The following is a 21,758-nucleotide window of genomic DNA, read 5'->3' as shown; positions in this document are numbered from 1 at the left end:
GTACCTGTATAATATACACTTATCTCTAGTGATTAGTACATGTATAATATACACTTATGTCTAGTGATTAGTACATGTATAATATACACTTATGTCTAGTGATTAGTGCATGTATAATATACACTTATGTCTAGTGATTAGTGCATGTATAATATTCAGTTATGTCTAGTAATTAGTACATGTATAATATACACTTATCTCTAGTGATTAGTACATGTATAATAAACACTTATGTCTAGTGATTAGTACATGTATAATATACAGTTATGTCTAGTAATTAGTACATGTATAATATACACTTATCTCTAGTGATTAGTACATGTATAATAAACACTTATGTCTAGTGATTAGTACATGTATAATATACAGTTATGTCTAGTAATTAGTACATGTATAATATACACTTATGTCTAGTGATTAGTACATGTATAATATACACTTATCTCTAGTGATTAGTACATGTATAATAAACACTTATGTCTAGTAATTAGTACATGTATAATATACACTTATGTCTAGTGATTAGTGCATGTATAATATACACTTATGTCTAGTGATTAGTACATGTATAATATTCAGTTATGTCTAGTAATTAGTACATGTATAATATACACTTATGTCTAGTGATTAGCACATGCATAATATACACTTATGTCTAGTGATTAGTGCATGTATAATATACACTTATGTCTAGTGATTAGTATATGTATAATATACACTTATATCTAGTGATTAGTACCTGTATAATATACACTTATGTCTAGTGATTAGTACAGGTATAATATACACTTATGTCTAGTGATTAGTGCATGTATAATATACACTTATGTCTAGTGATTAGTGCATGTATAATATACACTTATGTCTAGTGATTAGTATATGTATAATATACACTTATATCTAGTGATTAGTACCTGTATAATATACACTTATGTCTAGTGATTAGTATATGTATAATATACACTTATGTCTAGTGATTAGTATATGTATAATATACACTTATGTATATTGATTATTACATGTATAATAAACACTTATGTCTAGTGATTAGTACCTGTATAATATACACTTATGTCTAGTGATTAGTACATGTATAATATACACTTATGTCTACTGATTAGTACATGTATAATATACACTTATGTCTACTGATTAGTACATGTATAATATACACTTATGTCTACTGATTAGTACATGTATAATATACACTTATGTCTAGTAATTAGTACATGTATAATATACACTTATGTCTAGTGATTAGTACATGTATAATATACACTTATGTCTAGTGATTAGTACATGTATAATATACACTTATGTCTACTGATTAGTACATGTATAATATACACTTATGTCTACTGATTAGTACATGTATAATATACACTTATGTCTACTGATTAGTACATGTATAATATACACTTATGTCTAGTGATTAGTACAGGTATAATATACACTTATGTCTAGTGATTAGTACTAAAAAAATTCTAATGAAACATTATCCTACACGCAAGGGAGTTTGGGACTAGCATATTTTTTTACAGCAAAAGTAAGCAAAATAAATAATAAATGTGTACTGGAAAATGATTTTGTTATAATTAATTAAGTAGTAATTCAATATTAAGTATAACGTCCCTTTAAGGTTTATTGAAAAACATAAGAAAGACACAGTTTGCTGTTAACCAACATTGTTTTATTTGCTAGTCACATACAGATCCAGTATAAAAGTCACATACAACACAATCCAATGTAATATTATTGAGACAATACAGACTATTATCAGTGCCAACTATGGATCGTCTCCTTCTATCTAAAGGACACACCTTGGGCATCTCCTCTTGTAGGAGACACCCCCCCTTCTTATGGACTTAACCATGGGAATAATGTCAGATCCTTAGCCCAATTGCTAGGAAAAAAAAACAAATTACTCCCATTTATCTAATACTTTTTAGGGAAAGTTTCAACAAAAAATCTCTGATATCAAACCTATCACTGAAACGTTCCCAAAGAGCAACTAATTCCAACATTTTTCAAGATATGAACTGGAGTTTATATATATTTATTTTCTTCGATTCCTGCCACACCTCCATTCCCATAAATGTTTTTTTCTTCCAATGGCGGTTCTAGAAAGTACATTTATGGGGAGGGCAAACACTTACTCAGCAAAGCTTCATGCATGGACCAGGATGTTAGGGAATGAATCAGAGTTGTGGGTTATCATGGGTGAAGTCAGAAGGGTGGAGTCAGGGTTACAGGTGTTCTGGGAAAGAGCCGAGTGTGCCATGGGTGAGGTTAGTTTGTTTGGTAGCTTAACTATATGGTTAGGACTATATGGTAAGGCAGCGCATGGGTGTGGTCAAGGAGGAATGGACATAAAAGGAGAGGGGCAGTTTTCATGCTCTTTCTCAGTGCTATGAGATTAATATAGGGTGACCATATTGCCGCTTTAAAAAGGGACACATGAAAAATACATATGTCAGGGTTCTTTTAATGGAACATTATTCAAAACATTTTTTTTTAAACCGCCCTGACATATGTATTTTTCATATGTGTCCCTTTTTGAAGCGGCAATATGGTCACCCTAGATTAATGGGAGTGTGACATAAAATATTAGGGGTGCTTTTGAAACTCTGTGCAACCCTGTAAAACCACTGCTGCTTGTAAAAATATTTCTGTTATTCAGTAGAACATAGAGTACAAAATTGTTATCATAGCTGTCCCTGATTGGCCAGCAGCCAGAGACAACTACTTAGGTTTAAAAAAATCTATCTATCTATATCATATATATTTACTGTCTATTATCCATCCATAACATATCTATCTATCTATCTATCTATCTATCTATCTATCTATCTATCAATCCCCAGACATATATACATGCATGCAAGAGCATTTTGACCACAAAAATATTTTATTTGTCTTAATCCTGGGGTATTTTATTAAAATCTCATTATCAAAATTTATACTTATACCTCTTTTAAACAACCATATAAAAATATTATTTAAATAAATACAGAGAAACCAAGCTCTGCTTATGAATTTTTTGGCAAGCCTATGTAAAATAAAATGTCATCCGTCTGATTCGGCTCAGCCGTTGACTTTGTTTGTGACCGTTTAACGGAAGTCACCGTTTCATCTGGCTCTGCCATTAACTTTCCTTGTAACCTAACTAGAGGTTACGCATCTGGATAAAATCCCTTATAGGGAAAGCATATTTTATATAGGGGAAAGTGATAGCAGCCTTTATAGGTTTAAGTGATAGCATGCCTTACAATGTAAGTGAATAGAGATCCTTATAAGAGATTGGGGGATTAGCATGGATCTCTTAAAGTTTGATTGACAGCCAGTAGAATACACATCATAATGATCTGCATTAGTTTTAAAGAGTCAATAAGCTTGGAGAGCCAAGGGATTGAGGGCTCTGTTCCCCACTACTGCTGCTACTGCTGTATCTACGGTGTGCAGTTGAGCAGGTCTCCTGAGGACCAGGATATGTAAATACTAAACTTGAAGTAAAAGGGGTAATCGATGGAGTCTTCATCAAGGTTGGAGTGTGTAGAGTCTCAGGTTCCACAAGGGTTTGACTTAACTTGATTTTAGGAAGGTTGGCTTTGGAAACCTTATTGGGTTCTTCGCAAAGTTCCTTCTTGACTAGTTTGGGAGAGGACATCTTCTGATCTTGTTGGTGGGGTTGAGTTACTTTGCAGATGGGACGATGGGCATCGAAGATGAGTTCCAACTTATCCTTTTGCTTCTGCAGCTCAGCAATCTCCTTCTGAAGAGCAGATTTCTCTTCTTCAAGTTTGTCCGTCTCCTGTAACATCAAAAGAGAAATAGTCATTTTGAGACTTCTGTTAACCCTTTATCTCTGCTTGTTTGCCTTAAACCAATCATTCCTTCCCAAATCCCAGTAGTTCTGATATCACCTACACATTATCTTTTGCCCGCACACATTTCCTCTCTCTTTTTTTTACGTTATTCATTATTTCAGCCTCTCCTATACTCATTTGAGGTTCGTGTAATACTTTTCACTAATCTTTATATAATGCCTTCATGATTGATTTTACTTACTTTAATAAAAAAACACAAAGGAAGATTTGTGTAAGAAAAGATTGCTACACCTTCAGTATAACATAATGTAGCACTTAGAAAAAATAAGTCTCAAGAATTCATACATCCATCATTCACACTAATTACTTTATTAAAATGTATAACAAACAAGCACAGCACATACATGCTAAGTTAAACATACTTGAACCCCTAGGTTGAGCATAATGCTACTTCTAAAAAAACATATACCGTTATCATTAGTCAGATATATGTTCTGCAATAGGGAGTAGCCCTTAACATATAACGGGAGCTATATTTATCTTTATGCTGGCTATGATAGTTTCAAGACCGCGCTATTAAACCATGGAGTACGCTGAGTTAAAAATGAGGAGACCACTATGTGAGAAGAAGTTTTAATAAATGGCTACTACAAGTATATGGTGCTGTGGATTCTGTTTGTTGGATTTGCTAAGGGTTTGCAGTCACCCTTTTTTCCATGAGCATCACGTTTACCGTGGTGCTGTACGCTATCTTTTGGGATACAAATGAGGAGATGATTCTCCTAACATGTACGCCCCTGACGCGCGTTTCACATCCCGCTTCTTTGGAACGTAATGTGAAACACGCGTCGGGGGGCGTACATGTCAGGGGCATTGTCTCCTCATTTTTAACTCAGTGTACTGCATGGTTTAATAGTGCGGGCTTGAATCTATCATAGCCAGCATAAAGATAAATATATCTTCCGCGATAAAAGGAGCTTAGCCTCAGAAAGCCGATTTAATAAAATGACAATTTATATGTTAAGGGCAGCAGGGCTACTACCTATTGCGGAACGTATATCTGACTAATAATAACGGTATATGTTTTCAAGCAACAGCATTATGCTCAACCTAGGGGTTGAAGTATTTTTAACTTAGCATGTATGTGTTGCGCTTGTTTGTTACACATTTCAATAAAGTAATTAGTGTGAATGATGGATGTATGAATTCTTGAGACTTATAACTACATTATGTTATACTGAAGGTGTAGCAATCTTTTCTTGCACAAATCTTCCTTTGTGTGCTGTTTTAGTAAAGTATTCATTGTACTTGCTAGCCACCTTCATAACAAAAAGGTATGCTACAACACTGATGATTTAATAACCGTTTGTTACTTGTGATTACAAATAGTGCACAAACCCACCCTAAAAGATATGAGTCTACTTACTGCCTGTAAATAATCAGTCAGCTCCTTACGTCTGTTCCTGCACTTTGCTGCAGCAATTTTGTTCCTTTCTCTCCGCACTCTCCTTCTCTCCTCCTCTTCTGGTGGAACCTATTGGCAACCATAAAACAACACATGAATACATATACCAGAATCCTTACTACGTCACCTGCACCGTCCTCGTGTTGTGCAAAACTAATTATGCATAGAATTATACATATAAAAAAATGATAAACAAATTGAGTTGTTTGTCCCTTTAATTGCTATACTATACACATATCAAAATAATTTAAAAAGGACATTAAACACTAAATAAATGCTAGATAGAATGATGCAGTCAAAGAAAAGGTTTAGGGGGTGTTTGGTTAGGGGTGTTTGGGGGGTTAGCTGTTAGTACGTTAAGGGGTACTTTGCAATGGGCTATGTGGCCGTTTAAGAGTTAATAGTGTTGGAAATAAATTGCGGTGGGCTATGTGGCAGTTTTGGGGGTTGGTAGTGTAGAGAGTTAATTGCGGTAGGCTATGTGGTGGTTAGGGGGTTAATATTGTAAAGAGAGTTAATAGCGGTAGGTTATGTGGTGGTTAGGGGGTTAATAATGTAGAGAGTTAATTGCGGTAGGCTATGTGGTGGTTAGGGGGTTAATATTGTAAAGAGAGTTAATAGCGGTAGGTTATGTGGTGGTTAGGGGGTTAATATTGTAAAGAGAGTTAATAGCGGTAGGTTATGTGGTGGTTAGGGGGTTAATAATGTAGAGAGTTAATTGCGGTAGGTTATGTGGTGGTTAGGGGGTTAATATTGTAGAGAGTTAATTGCGGTAGGCTATGTGGTGGTTAGGGGGTTAATATTGTAAAGAGTTAATAGCGGTAGGTTATGTGGTGGTTAGGGGGTTAATAATGTAGAGAGTTAATTGCGGTTGGCTATGTGGTGGTTAGGGGGTTAATATTGTAAAAAGTTAATAGCGGTAGGCTATGTGATGGTTAAGGGGTTAATATTGTAAAGAGTTAATAGCGGTAGGTTATGTGGTGGTTAGGGGGTTAATAATGTAGAGAGTTAATTGCGGTAGGCTATGTGGTGGTTAGGGGGTTAATATTGTAAAGAGAGTTAATAGCGGTAGGCTATGTGGTGGTTAGGGGGTTAATAATGTAGAGAGTTAATAGCGGTAGGCTATGTGGTGGTTAGGGGGTTAATATTGTAAAGAGAGTTAATAGCGGTAGGCTATGTAGTGGTTAGGGGGTTAATAATGTAGAGAGTTAATTGCGGTAGGTTATGTGGTGGTTAGGGGGTTAATATTGTAAAGAGAGTTAATAGCGGTAGGCTATGTGGTGGTTAGGGGGTTAATAATGTAGAGAGTTAATAGCGGTAGGCTATGTGGTGGTTAGGGGGTTAATATTGTAAAGAGAGTTAATAGCGGTAGGCTATGTAGTGGTTAGGGGGTTAATAATGTAGTGGGTTCATTTGCAGTGTGGGTTATGGCGGTTTAGGGTTGTAGGGGTCTTATTGAGATGTGGGTTAGTTTTTTTCAGTTATTTTCGCTGCCTTGAAGTCTATGGGGGAGTACGTTAAATCAATGGTGTCTTTGCTAGATGGAGGCTTTTTGCACTCGTCGGGTTCGACTTGCGCACACATTTTTTGGTTTCAACTCTTAATACAAGCGCAGCCTAAAGTGCGCAAAAGCCTCTTAATAGCAAAGTCAATGCGAGGGTGGGAGCACAAAAAATAGCGCTCCACTCATAATCTAGCTCATAGATACATATAGATATTTATTGTATATACAGATATGAAGAAAAATAATTAATTACAAATAAAAAAAAACATTTTTTCTATGTGACGAACATAGGAATGTGAAATATTTATATTTAAAATACATTAAAAATGAATACAAATTATACTGCATGTTTTAAGGTATTTGACAAAGAAGGGCTCAATATATACTGTATGTGTATTTCTGTGTATATATATACTATATGTATGTGCACACATAAACACATAAATACACACACACACACACACACACATATATATATATATATATATATATATATATATATATACAGTATATATAACAGTAGTGCAAAAAATAAAAAGTTGTTTGCTTTAAATTTCAAATCCAGTGAGTGCCGCTTTCCTTCCACAACTTCTGTATGGGTTCTTTTGAGATAGATTAGATAGATAGATGATTAGATATATGATTAATTAGATAGATAGATGGATAGATGATTAATTAGATAGATAGATAGATAGATAGATAGATAGATAGATGATAGATAGATGATTAATTAGATAGATAGATGATTAATTAGATAGATAGATGATTAATTAGATAGATAGATAGATAGATAGATGATTAATTATATAGATGATTAGATAGATAGATAAATAGATAGATAGATAGATAGATAGATAGATAGATAGATAGATATACATATACACACATTGGAGCCTTTTCCAGTCAAACACTTTGCTATATACTATATCCATTTTAACCCTGACATTTTTATTAATAATAAGATATATTTTAAGAAAAAGTGTTTATATGTGTGTAATACTATATTTTAATATTTTCTTATGTGTAACTTTTTTTAACCCTTAGGGGTAGATTTATTATAGTGCGAGTGGACAAGATACGATGTAGCGTATCATGTCCGCTGCACATCGATAAATGCAGACAGCATACACTGTTGGCATTTATCATTGCACCAGCAGTTCTTGTGAATGCCGCCCCCTGCAGATTTGCAGCCAATCGGATTGGCCGCTAGCAGGGGGTGTCAATCAGCCCGATCATATTCGATTGGGTTGATTTCTGTCCGCGGCCTCAGAGCAGGCAGACAAGTTATGGAGCAGTGGCCTTTAGACCGCTGCTTCTAACTTCTGTTTCTTGCGAGCCTGGAGGCTCGTGCAGAAACAGGGGCATCAAGCTCCATACAGAGCTTGATAAATCGCCCTTTAGAGTTTACTTCAAGGTACAAAGAGTTGCTAAATATTCTAGCGCAGTTTTAGCTTTTGCTCTGCGCAAACTATAACTTTCAACTTGAAATACCAGTGCAAGTTAGCAATATCCATTGGAAGTAAATCTTGCGCTCGAGCGAAGTTGCCCGCGCTGACCCTTCTCTGATTAATTCACTTTAACATGGACTTGTAAAATCAAAGTCGTGTACTAATGGTAGCGCGGTACAGCAATATTGCTTATCTTTCCTGCGCTACTATTAGCGCAAATCTGGTCCATTGTTAGTCGCCTACTTCCAAACCCCTGCGGGATCAGTGTATGGAAGGTGATTGGCTGTTGTGTGCATATAGCAGTCCTGATTGGCAGCTGCATACTGCTCAGGAGCAAGAATGCCTTGCAGACCCTATATTAAACTTATTTGTGGGGGTTAAACACAGATACAAATAAGTAAATGTTATTATCGCATCATTATATGCCTTTAATGTTCTTAATATAATATTTGGAGGAAGACTCCTCTATTACAATGTGTGACCTTCAGGTGCTCTTCTTGGCACCAGGGAACGAGTGGGCACTACTTTAACCAGTGCAATACTATGTAGTACAGACTGGCACTACTTTAACCAGTGCAATACTATGTACTACAGACTGGCACTACTTTAACCAGTGCAATACTATGTACTACAGACTGGCACTACTTTAACCAGTGCAATACTATGTACTACAGACGGGCACTACTTTAACCAGTGCAATACTATGTACTACAGACTGACACTACTTTAACCAGTGCAATACTATGTACTACAGACGGGCACTACTTTAACCAGTGCAATACTATGTACTACAGACGGGCACTACTTTAACCAGTGCAATACTATGTACTACAGACTGACACTACTTTAACCAGTGCAATACTATGTACTACAGACTGGCACTACTTTAACCAGTGCAATACTATGTACTACAGACTGACACTACTTTAACCAGTGCAATACTATGTACTACAGACTGGCACTACTTTAACCAGTGCAATACTATGTACTACAGACGGGCACTACTTTAACCAGTGCAATACTATGTACTACAGACGGGCACTACTTTAACCAGTGCAATACTATGTACTACAGACGGGCACTACTTTAACCAGTGCAATACTATGTACTACAGACAGGCACTACTTTAACCAGTGCAATACTATGTACTACAGTCTACAGACTGGCACTACTGCTGCCTTTTCTATATTCTTTGCCCAGAGCTGTTGCTGTTGGCATTGACACCACTTACTGAATATAAGTCAAGCTATGCGTGTGATCATGAATGAAGGGATTGGCAGTTTGTGTTTGACCCTATGATTCATCCATTAATGTTTATCCCGCTCCTCAAGCTGTGGTTTGGCACTCACAAGTTGACTCCGGTCTGATCCCTATTCTCCCCTGACTCACCCAACTGTGTCTATGAGTCGCCCGTCAACCGTTTCCTCTCTGTAATATGTTCTACTCCAAGCAGCCAGGATTTGTAACTCTACAAATGTAATTATGCATCTAGTGCACAGGATAAAAGAGCAACTGTCCCTGCTACCTGACATTAAACTAAACATTTATTTCCCATAAAGCGCTATATTACGAGTGGAGGGCAAAATTATTCTCTCTCTCTCTCTCTCTCTCTCTCACAATATTTGAGCTCCACTCCTAAAACCAGCGCACGCAATTGTGTGCTGGTATTTGAAATGGCCCTCAATGTGAATTGCATGGAAGCTTTGCGCTCAATAAAGTGTGCTTTCATAGGCTTCAATGGGAGCCTGGTTCTCATGCCGCATCTGACCGAGCGCAGCGAAGGGGGCAAGTCGTGCAGTGATAGGCAACAGATCATAAATATAAATGTATATGAATATATACATATATATTTACGTGTTATCATGTGTATATACGCATATTAACAGATAAATATATGTGTATAAATTATATACATATATATCAACTGGGAACACACAGTTCTCATAGACTGCAATGTAAAGGCATTATTCAGTTCCTTTTTTTCCCCTAACACCCCACAGCTGCAAACTTTAGCCCCTAAAAACTGCTTTAATAAAAGGCAAAAATATACATTATTTTGGGGCCAATTGGAGCACTTTTTTAAAATAAACAAGAGATCTGATCTCTGGTTAATTTTCGGAGCGCAAATTGATCCTGTGAGCTCGCGGTAGCAATTTGCTGGTTTACGGGCGCGCAATAAATCAGCGCTCCACTTGTAATCCAGCCCAAAATGTTTACACATAGGGAAAAATATGTAACATGCTTTAAGTATTATTTTTTTGTGTACTCAGACCTTTTGTAATATTTGCAAACAAATAATTTACATTTATTTTGTTACTTGAAATCGCTGCTTTTGTCAGTAGAAACCACAACCTATACTTTAAATATGAATAACAAATGTATTCTCTGTAGAATACAGGAGAAGGAGAAGACAATAGCACTAATTAATCTCCCAGTGGGGGGAAGAATATACATTTTTGTATCTGAAATAACTGGTTGTGCTCATTGAGTCCCTCAGCCACAATAAGCATTTCAGTGTCTAACTATTAAAGGGACATTCCGGTCAAAATTTAAATACATGTAGATTAATCAAATCTTTAAATAGAAACATATTTGCAATATACATGTAAAAAACATATATAATATAATATAATATAATATACATTGCAAAAATACTTATAGTAAAAGTTATCACTGTTTAAGTGTTAACATTTTTCTCTGTACGTGCACATGAAACATAGCTAGATATTCTCAGTGCACAAGCATTTTGAATACTGCAGCTGCTAAGAGCGCCAGTGGGGCTTGTATCATGTTAGTAATTAACAAATTAAATCATGATGGTACAAGCACTTTCAGCTCTTTAAGCAAGTATTGTGTTTAAAATGCTGATGCACGGTGCATACTTAAATACACATTTGAAACAGCTATATATTTTATTAGAAGCATTTTTGCTAATGCATGTATATTACAAAACTGTTTTTATTCAAAACTGGAATGCATCCATGACGATTCCAATTTTGTCTGTGATGTCCCCTTAAGCTGTGTACATTAGCAGGTCTGCTTTACCTGCAGGCTTGACCCATTTTTATGGGCATGTCCTTAAAGGAATATTCCAGCCAAAATGGGAAACCACATGGGTGCATTTCAGTATTGAACAGAAGCAATTTTGTAATATACATACATTAGCAAAAATGCTTCTTTTAAAAGCTATAGCTGTTTCAAAAGTGTATTTAAGTATGCACCGTGCACCAGCATTTTAAACACAACACTTGCTCAGAGAGTCTAAGATGCTTGTACCATCTGGCAATGACTCAATTTGTTAATTGCTGATATGACACAATCCCCATTGGTGCTCTGAGCAGCTGTATTATTTAAAATGTGGGTGCAGTGACAATATCCAGCTATGCATCACATGCACGTGCAGAGAAAAATGTTAACACTAAAACAGTGATAGCTTTTAATAGAAGCATTTTTGCCAATACATTTATATTGTAATTATGTTTCTATTCAAGGATGTAATAAATCTATGTGCTTTAAAATTTTGACTGGAATGTCCCTTTAATAACAACAGTTGATGGTTTTAATTATCACAAAAAAAAAACATTGAGGGGACAATTTCATATACATTTAGGGTTAGATTACAAGTGGAGCACTAATTTATTGCACGCTTGCAAATGAGAAAATTTGCCTGTTTGCGGTGCGCAATAAAGAATCAGCTTGCGATACATTTGCCTGTTTGTGGTGCGCAATAAAGAATCAGCTTGCGGTAGCAAATAAGACTTATAAAATTAACCAGAGATCAGATCTCTGGTTAATTTTATAAATGCGCCCAATTGGACCCAAAATACAGTCAACTAGATTACGAGTTCTGCGTTAGCCTTAAAAAGCAGCGTTAAGGGGTCCTAACGCCGCTTTTTATCTAACGCTGGTATTACGAGTCAGGCAGGAAAGGGTCTACCGCTCACTTTTTTCCGCGACTCGAGGCTACCGCAAATCCCCTTACGTCAATTGCGTATCCTATCTTTTCTATGGGATTTGGCTAACACTGGTATTACGAGTCTTGGAAGAAGTGAGCGGTAGACCCTCTACCACCAAGACTCCAACCGCCAAAAAAAATCAGTAGTTAAGAATTTTATGGGCTAACGCCGGAACATAAAGCTCTTAACTACAGTGCTACAAAGTACACTAAGACCCATAAACTACCTATTAACCCCTAAACCAAGGCCCCCCCACATCGCAAACCCTATAATAATTTTGTTTAACCCCTAATCTTCTGACCGGACATCGCCGCCACCTACATTATCCCTATGAACCCCTAATCTTCTGCCCCTAACATCGCCGACACCTACATTATATTTATTACCCCCTAATCTGCCCCCCCCAACATCGCCACCACCTACCTACACTTATTAACCCCTAATCTGCCGACCGGACATCGCCGCAACCTACATTATAGCTATGAACCCCCAATCTGCTGCCGCTAACATCGCTGACACATATATTATATTTATTACCCCCTAATCTGCCCCCCCCCAACGTCGCCGCCACCTACCTACACTTATTAACCCCTAATCTGCCGACCGGACATCGCTGCCACTATAATAAATGTATTAACCCCTAAACCGCCGCACTCCCGCCTCGCAAACACTATAATAAATTTTATTAACCCCTAATCTGCCTTCCCTAACATCACCGCCACCTACATACAATTATTAACCCCTAATCTCCCGCCCCCAACGTCGCCACTACTATAATAAAGTTATTAACCCCTAAACCTAAGTCTAACCCTAACCCTAACACCCCCCTAAGTTAAATATTTAAATAAAACGAAATACATTTTCTATAATTAAATAAAGTATTCCTATTTAAAACTAAATACTTACCTATAAAATAAACCCTAATATAGCTACAATATAACTAATAGTTACATTGTAGCTATTTTAGGATTTATATTTATTTTACAGGCAACTTTGTATTTATTTTAACTAGGTACAATAGCTATTAAATAGTTAATAACTATTTAATAGCTACCTAGTTAAAATAATTACAAAATTACCTGTAAAATAAATCCTAACCTAAGTTACAATTAAACCTAACATTACACTATCAATAAATTAATTAAATAAATTAGCTACAATTATCTAAACTAAAATACAATGAAATAAACTAAACTATAATACAAAAAAAAACACTAAATTACAGAAAATAAAAAAAAATTACAAGAAGTTTAAAATAATTACACCTAATCTAAGCCCCCTAATAAAATAAAAAAGCCCCCCAAAATAATAAAATGCCCTACCCTATCCTAAATTACAAAGTAATCAGCTCTTTTACCTATATAATTTTTTGAATTATAGTTTAGTTTATTTAATTGTATTTTAGTTTAGATAATTGTAGATAATTTATTTAATTAATTAATTGATAGTGTAGTGTTAGGTGTATTTGTAACTTAGGTTAGGATTTATTTTACAGGTAATTTTGTAAATATTTTAACTAGGTAGCTATTAAATAGTTATTAACTATTTAATAGCTATTGTACCTAGTTAAAGTAAATACAAAGTTGCCTGTAAAATAAATATAAATCCTAAAATAGCTACAATATAACTATTAGTTATATTGTAGCTATATTAGGGTTTATTTTATAGGTAAGTATTTAGTTTTAAATAGGAATAATTTATTTCATTATAGTAAATTTATTTTGTTTTATTTAAATTATATTTAACTTAGGGTATTAGGGTTAGGTTTAGACTTAGGTTTAGGGGTTAATAACTTTATTATAGTATCAGCGATGTTGGGGGCGGCAGATTAGGGGTTAATAATTGTAGGTAGGTGGCGGAGATGTTAGGGAGGGCGAGATTAGGGGTTAATAAAATTTATTATAGTGTTTGCGAGGCGGGAGTGCGGCGGTTTAGGGGTTAATACATTTATTATAGTGGCGGCGATGTCCGGTTGGCAGATTAGGGGTTAATAAATGTAGGTAGGTGGCGACGACGTGGGGGGGGCAGATTAGGGGGTAATAAATATAATATAGGTGTCGGTGATGTTAGGGGCTGCAGATTAGGGGTTCACAGCTATAATGTAGGTTGCGGTGATGTCCGGTCGGCAGATTAGGGGTTAATAAGTGTAGGTATTTGGCGGCGAAGTTGGAAGGGGGCAAATTAGGGGGTAATAAATATAGGTGTCGGCGATGTTAGGGGCAGCAGATTAGGGGTTCATAGCTATAATGTAGGTTGCGACGGTGTCCGGAGCTTTAGGTTAGGGGTTAATAATATAATGTAGGTGTCAGTGATAGCGGGGGCAGCAAATTAGGGGTTAATAAGTGTAAGGTTAGGGGTGTTTAGACTCAGGGTTCATGTTATGGTGTTAGGTGTAGACTTAGAAAGTGTTTTCCCATAGGAAACAATGGGGCTGCGTTAGGAGCTGAACGCTGCTTTTTTGCAGGTGTTAGTTTTTTTTTTCAGTCAGCTCAGCCCCATTGTTTCCTATGGGGAAATCGTGCACAAGCACGTTAAGCCAGCTTACCGCTACCATAGGCAACGCTGGTATTGAGAGTTGAAGTGGAGCTAAATTTGGCTCAACGCTCCCTTTTCTGAGGCTAACGCAGCCATTCAGACAACTCGTAATACCAGCGTTGTCTTAAAGGGTGCGCTGGAAAAAAAGGCTCGTTAGCACCGCAAGTTTTTACCGACAAAACTCGTAATCTAGGCGAGTGTGTGTATTTTATAAAAAACTAAAAAATTGTAGCATTTTTTTTTAATAAAATAGATGCATAAGGCAGTTTTTGGGAGCTAAAGTTGGTGGGAGTGAGGTGTTAGAAAAAAAAAACGGCACTGAAAAGTTCCTTTACATTGCAGTCTATGGGAACTGTGTGTTTGCAGTAAATATATATATATATGCTTATACATATACTGTATATATTTATGTATAAATGAGTATATACACATATTAACATATAAATATATATATTCATATACATATATACACAATTTACTGCCCATCGCTGCGTGACTTCCTCCCTTCGCTGCGCTAGTTCTCATGCCATGTCACATCCCATTGGAGCCATTGGAAGCTTGCGTTCGCATTGCTGTCAACTTGTAATACCAGCGCACATTAGCATGCACTGGTATTAATCAGTGAAGTGTAAATATCGGTTTCACAAAACCGACATTTAGTGCTCCACTTGTAATCTGGCCCTTAATACTCTGAAGTAGATATAACAAGTAATTTGAAACAAATTGTATAGTACAGTGTCCCTTTAATTACTGATATATATGTGCATCTATAAAACTGATTTAGTGGTGAGGCCTATGCTCAGCCCTTGGAGAATGGATTTTAATACCAACACCCCTGGACCCCTGAGCTCATGGAGAACTCACCTGCTCAGCGTGTCTTCTTCTTCCCATTCCAAGAACATTTCCCATACTTCTGATGACTCCATGGCGAGAGTTGTGGTAAGGCGGTAATGTCAGCGATCTCACGTTAGGCTGCACCATCCAGTTAAAGTCTTGACTTGATGTGATAGCGTTTAATGTTGGTACAAATGAACTTGATGTGCTGTGACTGGGGTATTTCTGTAACAGAAAGGTTTCATTTATATACATCAGAAAGTAGATAATATATGAATAAGTATCATCCAAATAAAGTGCATCATTATACAGTGCAGTGTGCTCATTATCAGTGTATAGATACTCACATCATTATGCAATGCAGTGTGCTCATTATCAGTGTATATATACTCATATCATTATACAGTGCAGTGTGCTCATTATCAGTGTATAGATACTAACATCATTATACAGTGCAGTGTGCTCATTATCAGTGTATAGATACTCACATCATTATACAGTGCAGTGTGCTCATTATCAGTGTATAGATACTCACATCATTATACAGTGCAGTGTGCTCATTATCAGTGTATATATACTCATATCATTATACAATGCAGTGTGCTCATTATCAGTGTATAGATACTAACATCATTATACAGTGCAGTGTGCTCATTATCAGTGTATAGATACTAACATCATTATACAGTGCAGTGTGCTCATTATCAGTGTATAGATACTCACATCATTATACAGTGCTCATTATCAGTGTATAGATACTCACATCATTATACAATGCAGTGTGCTCATTATCAGTGTATAGATACTAACATCATTATACAGTGCAGTGTGCTCATTATCAGTGTATAGATACTCACATCATTATACAGTGCAGTGTGCTCATTATCAGTGTATAGATACTAACATCATTATACAGTGCAGTGTGCTCATTATCAGTGTATAGATACTCACATCATTATACAGTGCAGTGTGCTCATTATCAGTGTATAGATACTCACATCATTATACAATACAGTGTGCTCATTATCAGTGTATAGATACATCATTATACAGTGCAGTGTGCTCATTATCAGTGTATAGATACTCACATCATTATACAGTGCAGCGTGCTCATTATCAGTGTATAGATACTCACATCATTATACAGTGCAGTGTGGTCATTATCAGTGTATAGATACTAACATCATTATACAGTGCAGTGTGCTCATTATCAGTGTATAGATACTCACATCATTATACAGTACAGTGTGCTCATTATCAGTGTATAGATACTCACATCATTATACAGTGCAGCGTGCTCATTATCAGTGTATAGATACTCACATCATTATACAGTGCAGTGTGCTCATTATCAGTGTATAGATACTCACATCATTATATAGTACAGTGTGCTCATTATCAGTGTATAGATACTAACATCATTATACAGTGCAGTGTTCTCATTATCAGTGTATAGATACTAACATCATTATACAGTGCAGTGTGCTCATTATCAGTGTATAGATACTCACATCATTATACAGTACAGTGTGCTCATTATTAGTGTGTAGATACTCACATCATTATACAGTGCAGTGTGCTCATTATCAGTGTATAGATACTCACATCATTATACAGTGCAGCATGCTCATTATCAGTGTATAGATACTCACATCATTATACAGTACAGTGTGCTCATTATCAGTGTATAGATACTAACATCATTATACAGTGCAGTGTGCTCATTATCAGTGTATAGATACTAACATCATTATACAGTGCAGTGTGCTCATTATCAGTGTATAGATACTAACATCATTATACAGTGCAGTGTTCTCATTATCAGTGTATAGATACTAACATCATTATACAGTGCAGTGTGCTCATTATCAGTGTATAGATACTCACATCATTATACAGTACAGTGTGCTCATTATTAGTGTGTAGATACTCACATCATTATACAGTGCAGTGTGCTCATTATCAGTGTATAGATACTCACATCATTATACAGTGCAGCATGCTCATTATCAGTGTATAGATACTCACATCATTATACAGTACAGTGTGCTCATTATCAGTGTATAGATACTCACATCATTATACAGTGCAGTGTGCTCATTATCAGTGTATAGATACTCACATCATTATACAATGCAGTGTGCTCATTATCAGTGTATATATACTCATATCATTATACAGTGCAGTGTGCTCATTATCAGTGTATAGATGCTCAGTACCATTATACAGTGCAGCGTGCTCATTATCGGTATATAAATACTCACATCATTATAACAGTGCAGCATGCTCATTATCAGTGTATAGATACTCACATCATTATACAGTACAGTTTGCTCATTATCAGTGTATAGATACTCACATCATTATACAGTGCAGTATGCCCATTATCAGTGTATAGACACTCACATCATTATACAGTGCAGTTTGATCATTATCAGTGTATAGATACTCACAAATACAATGCAGTTAGCTCATTATCAGTTTATAGATACTCACATCATTATACAGTACAGCGTGCTCATTATCAGTGTATAGATACTGACATCATTATACAGTACAGTGTGCTCATTATCAGTGTTTAGATACTCAGTATCATTATACAGTGCAGTGTGCTCATTATCAGTTTATAGATACTCACATCATTATATAGTGCAGTGTGCTCATTAACAGTGTATAGATATTCATATCATTATACAGTGCAGTGTGCTCATTATCAGTATATAGATACTCACATCATTATATAGTGCAGTGTGCTCATTATCAGTGTATAGATACTCACATCATTATACAGTACAGCATGCTTATTATCAGTGTTTAGATACTCAGTATCATTATACAGTGCAGTGTGCTCATTATCAGTTTATAGATACTCACATCATTATATAGTGCAGTGTGCTCCTTAACAGTGTATAGATATTCATATCATTATACAGTACAGTGTGCTCATTATCAGTGTATAGATACTCACATCATTATACAGTGCAGTGTGCTCATTATCAGTGTATAGATACCCACATCATTATACAGTACAGTGTGCTCATTATCAGTGTATAGATACTCACATCATTATACAGTGCAGCGTGCTCATTATCAGTGTATAGATACTCACATCATTATATAGTGCAGTGTGCTCATTATCAGTGTATAGATACTCAGTATCATTATACAGCACAGTGTGCTCATTATCAGTGTATATATACTCACATCATTATACAGTACAGTGTGCTCACTATCAGTGTATAGATACTCACATCATTATACAGTACAGTGTGCTCATTATCAGTGTATAGATACTCATTATTATTATACAGTGGGACATTCATGGCTCCAACTGCTACCCCTCTTACCCTTATTATGGCCCTAGGTAAGAGAAGACTGCCTAGTCATTCCTTCATGGATCTCACCCATATCCAGCTGTGACAGCCATGTCTCTCAAAACCCATAGCCAACTTTGTCCTGACAGAACTCCACCCCAAATTTAACACAGCGCCACCCGGGCATGGTCTCTCAGACCAGCCTCCTTATCCCAGATAGTTCCTGACAAATCTTGGAAAGTAATTTTTGTTGGGGTGATATTAGGCCTCTGTATCACAAACCACAGTATAGATGCAGAAACATCTTCTGGTATATAGCTTAGGGTTATAAGGTTGGGTGTCATCATCATTACATGATGTCTGTCTGTCCGTCCCTCTATCTGTCTGTCCATGTTTGTCTAGCTGACTGTCTGCTTATCTAATCTATCCTATATGTATACCTATCATCTAAATATTTCTGTCTGTCTACCCATCCCTCTATCTATTTCTCTGTCTGTCTGTCTGTCTGTCTCTCTCTATCTCTATCTAGATGTCTGTCTGTCTAGCGGTCTGTATACTGTCCCTCTATCTGTTTCTCTGTCTATCTAACATCTATATTTTCTATATCTGTCAGTTTATATGTGTAAATGATAAGGTAAATATGTGATGGTAAGACAGACACACAGCTAGACAAATATAGAAAAACAAAAATGTAAGTATAGAGATAGACAGGAGAACACTTTGTGCTATAGATATACTCAGCTCATCATATTTACCAGCCTGCTATTAGTGTAATGAGCACCCTACAGCTGTGACCTCAGTCACCTCTCCTTCCTTATTTACCAGTGTGTGGTCCATATTCTCTGGGATTTGCATGAAACATGCCTATATAAATAGGTTCTGTGTCTCATGTAAAGCGTGCTTGGTTAGTGACTGTTTGAGGAAGGGGTGTGTCATCCTGGGACATTCTGTGCTGATGTCTGTGCTGTCGTCAGCAGTGACTCACTTAATACTGAATTTATGAAATTACACATATGATTTAGAATGTATAGATAATTATATGTCTTAAAAAGACATGGGAGTCAAAATAAAACTTTATTGATTCAGGCAAAGCATACAATTTTAAGCAGCTTTAAAATGTACTTCTGTTATCAGATTTACTTTGTTCTCTTAGTCTTCTTTGTTGAGACTTTACTCAATGGAAAATACTTGTTTTCCAAAGGAAAAATCAATACAGCCCCATCATACTATTGCAATGCGCTTTACAATAAAAAAAGATATTATCATGTATTATGATAGCACCGCAAAATTCCCCAGCGCTGCATGCACGGTACATGCACACTATATATCAGCACTAAATCACTGCATTACAAAAGGTCTGCACACACAATAAGGGACAGATTACAAGTGGCACACTATTTAGTGCTTTCACTTGTGCAGAAACACCATCAGAAATAAACTTTTAACCCATGCGGGTTAGTGCACGTATTACAAGTTGAAAGTAAAATGTTTGTGAGCGAGCGAATAGCATACAAGTGCTAAATTCATGACTTCGCATATCGCGACCTCACTAATTTCTTCTCCCACATAGAGTTTAATGAAATGCACAAATCAGAAAAAAACTATAACCTATTGCTCTCACGCCAACCCGACCAGGTTTAACCAAATGCGCTATACCCAACATGAAGTATGATTTTTTTTACGTTCCAATGTTCTTCACATAGCAAATGTTTATTTTAAAATATATATATATATATATATACATACACATATATATTAATATATATATATATATATATATATATATATATACACAGTATATATGTATATATATATAAAAAAAGAGAGAGAGAGAGAGACGCACTCAGCTGAGACAGAATAAAAGCTAGAATAACTTCCATGCCTGTTCATTTTCAGTGCTACTCAGGGTGCATAGTCTTTTAGCACACGTTGATGCCTTTTCACAGAGAAAACATATCCTGTCCTGTAGCATATCAGTCTGATCCTGCCCAATGACAGTCCAGCACCGAAATACCAGGCTGTTATTTCTCTTGTTCAGGGAAGAATTGCCTGGTATTTTGGCGCTGGACTGTCATTGGGCAGGATCAGACTGATATGCTACAGGGTATTTTTTCTCTGAACAAGCATGGAAGTTATTCTAGCTTTTGTTATGTCTCAGTTGAGTGTGTCTCTCTCTTTTTTCATATAAATACTGTGTATATATATGTATATATATATATATATATATATATATATATATATATATATATATATATATATATATATAAAATAAATAAATAAATAAATAAATACAAAATTTGGTTTAGCACACCTTACAAAAAGTTTAAATACACATCTTTGGGAGTGCTGCCAATATGACCCAGTAATTACACAAACAAAAAGGTATTGGCGCACATCCATTTTCAAAAGCACAACATATTTTTTAACTGCTGCAAAAAAATTGCCTGCAAACAACATCAAGAGACAACTATTCTTCTTAAATAAAATTGGGATCTTACTCAACTCACACAATATGGCCATATGTTGCTTAGCCAATCACCACTTACAAGGTGCCCCAATATAGACTGGTCCTAACACTACAGTCCTTTTGCCACAGAGGGCTGAATCATTCCTGCTTTTACTCTTCATAATAGAATGAGACTCCCTGGCATAATATTCACAACTCTATTACACTGTCATGAGCACACCTGAGCTTAGGTGGGGTGCTTTAACCAATGGGAGATGGTCAGTCTCCCTGATTATGTTTTAATACAAATACAATTTTTTTTTTTAGCACACCTTACAAAGAGTTTATATACACATCTTTGGGAGTGCTGCCAATATGACCCAGTAATTACACAAACAAAAAGGTATTCGTACACATCCATTATCAAAA

General features: G+C 36.0%; 1 protein-coding gene across 1 annotated transcript in view; it reads right to left on the bottom strand.

The window, feature by feature from the left end:
• Positions 1-1,668: 1,668 nt before the first annotated feature.
• Positions 1,669-21,758, bottom strand: part of FOSL1 (FOS like 1, AP-1 transcription factor subunit) — a 24,164-nt gene continuing 4,074 nt past the window's right edge. Inside the window, exons 2-4 of the mRNA XM_053688851.1 lie at positions 15,600-15,794; positions 5,254-5,361; positions 1,669-3,811 (exon numbers count right to left, since the gene is read on the bottom strand). Coding sequence (XP_053544826.1) covers positions 3,377-3,811; positions 5,254-5,361; positions 15,600-15,794 — 738 coding nt within the window. The 3' untranslated portion in view covers positions 1,669-3,376. The remainder of the gene's footprint in view (positions 3,812-5,253; positions 5,362-15,599; positions 15,795-21,758) is intronic.

This window comes from Bombina bombina, chromosome 7 (genome assembly GCF_027579735.1).
Source record: "Bombina bombina isolate aBomBom1 chromosome 7, aBomBom1.pri, whole genome shotgun sequence".
NCBI lineage: Eukaryota > Metazoa > Chordata > Amphibia > Anura > Bombinatoridae > Bombina > Bombina bombina.
Note: the sequence above shows the minus strand (reverse complement) of the source record. Positions and strands in the feature narration are given on the sequence as shown.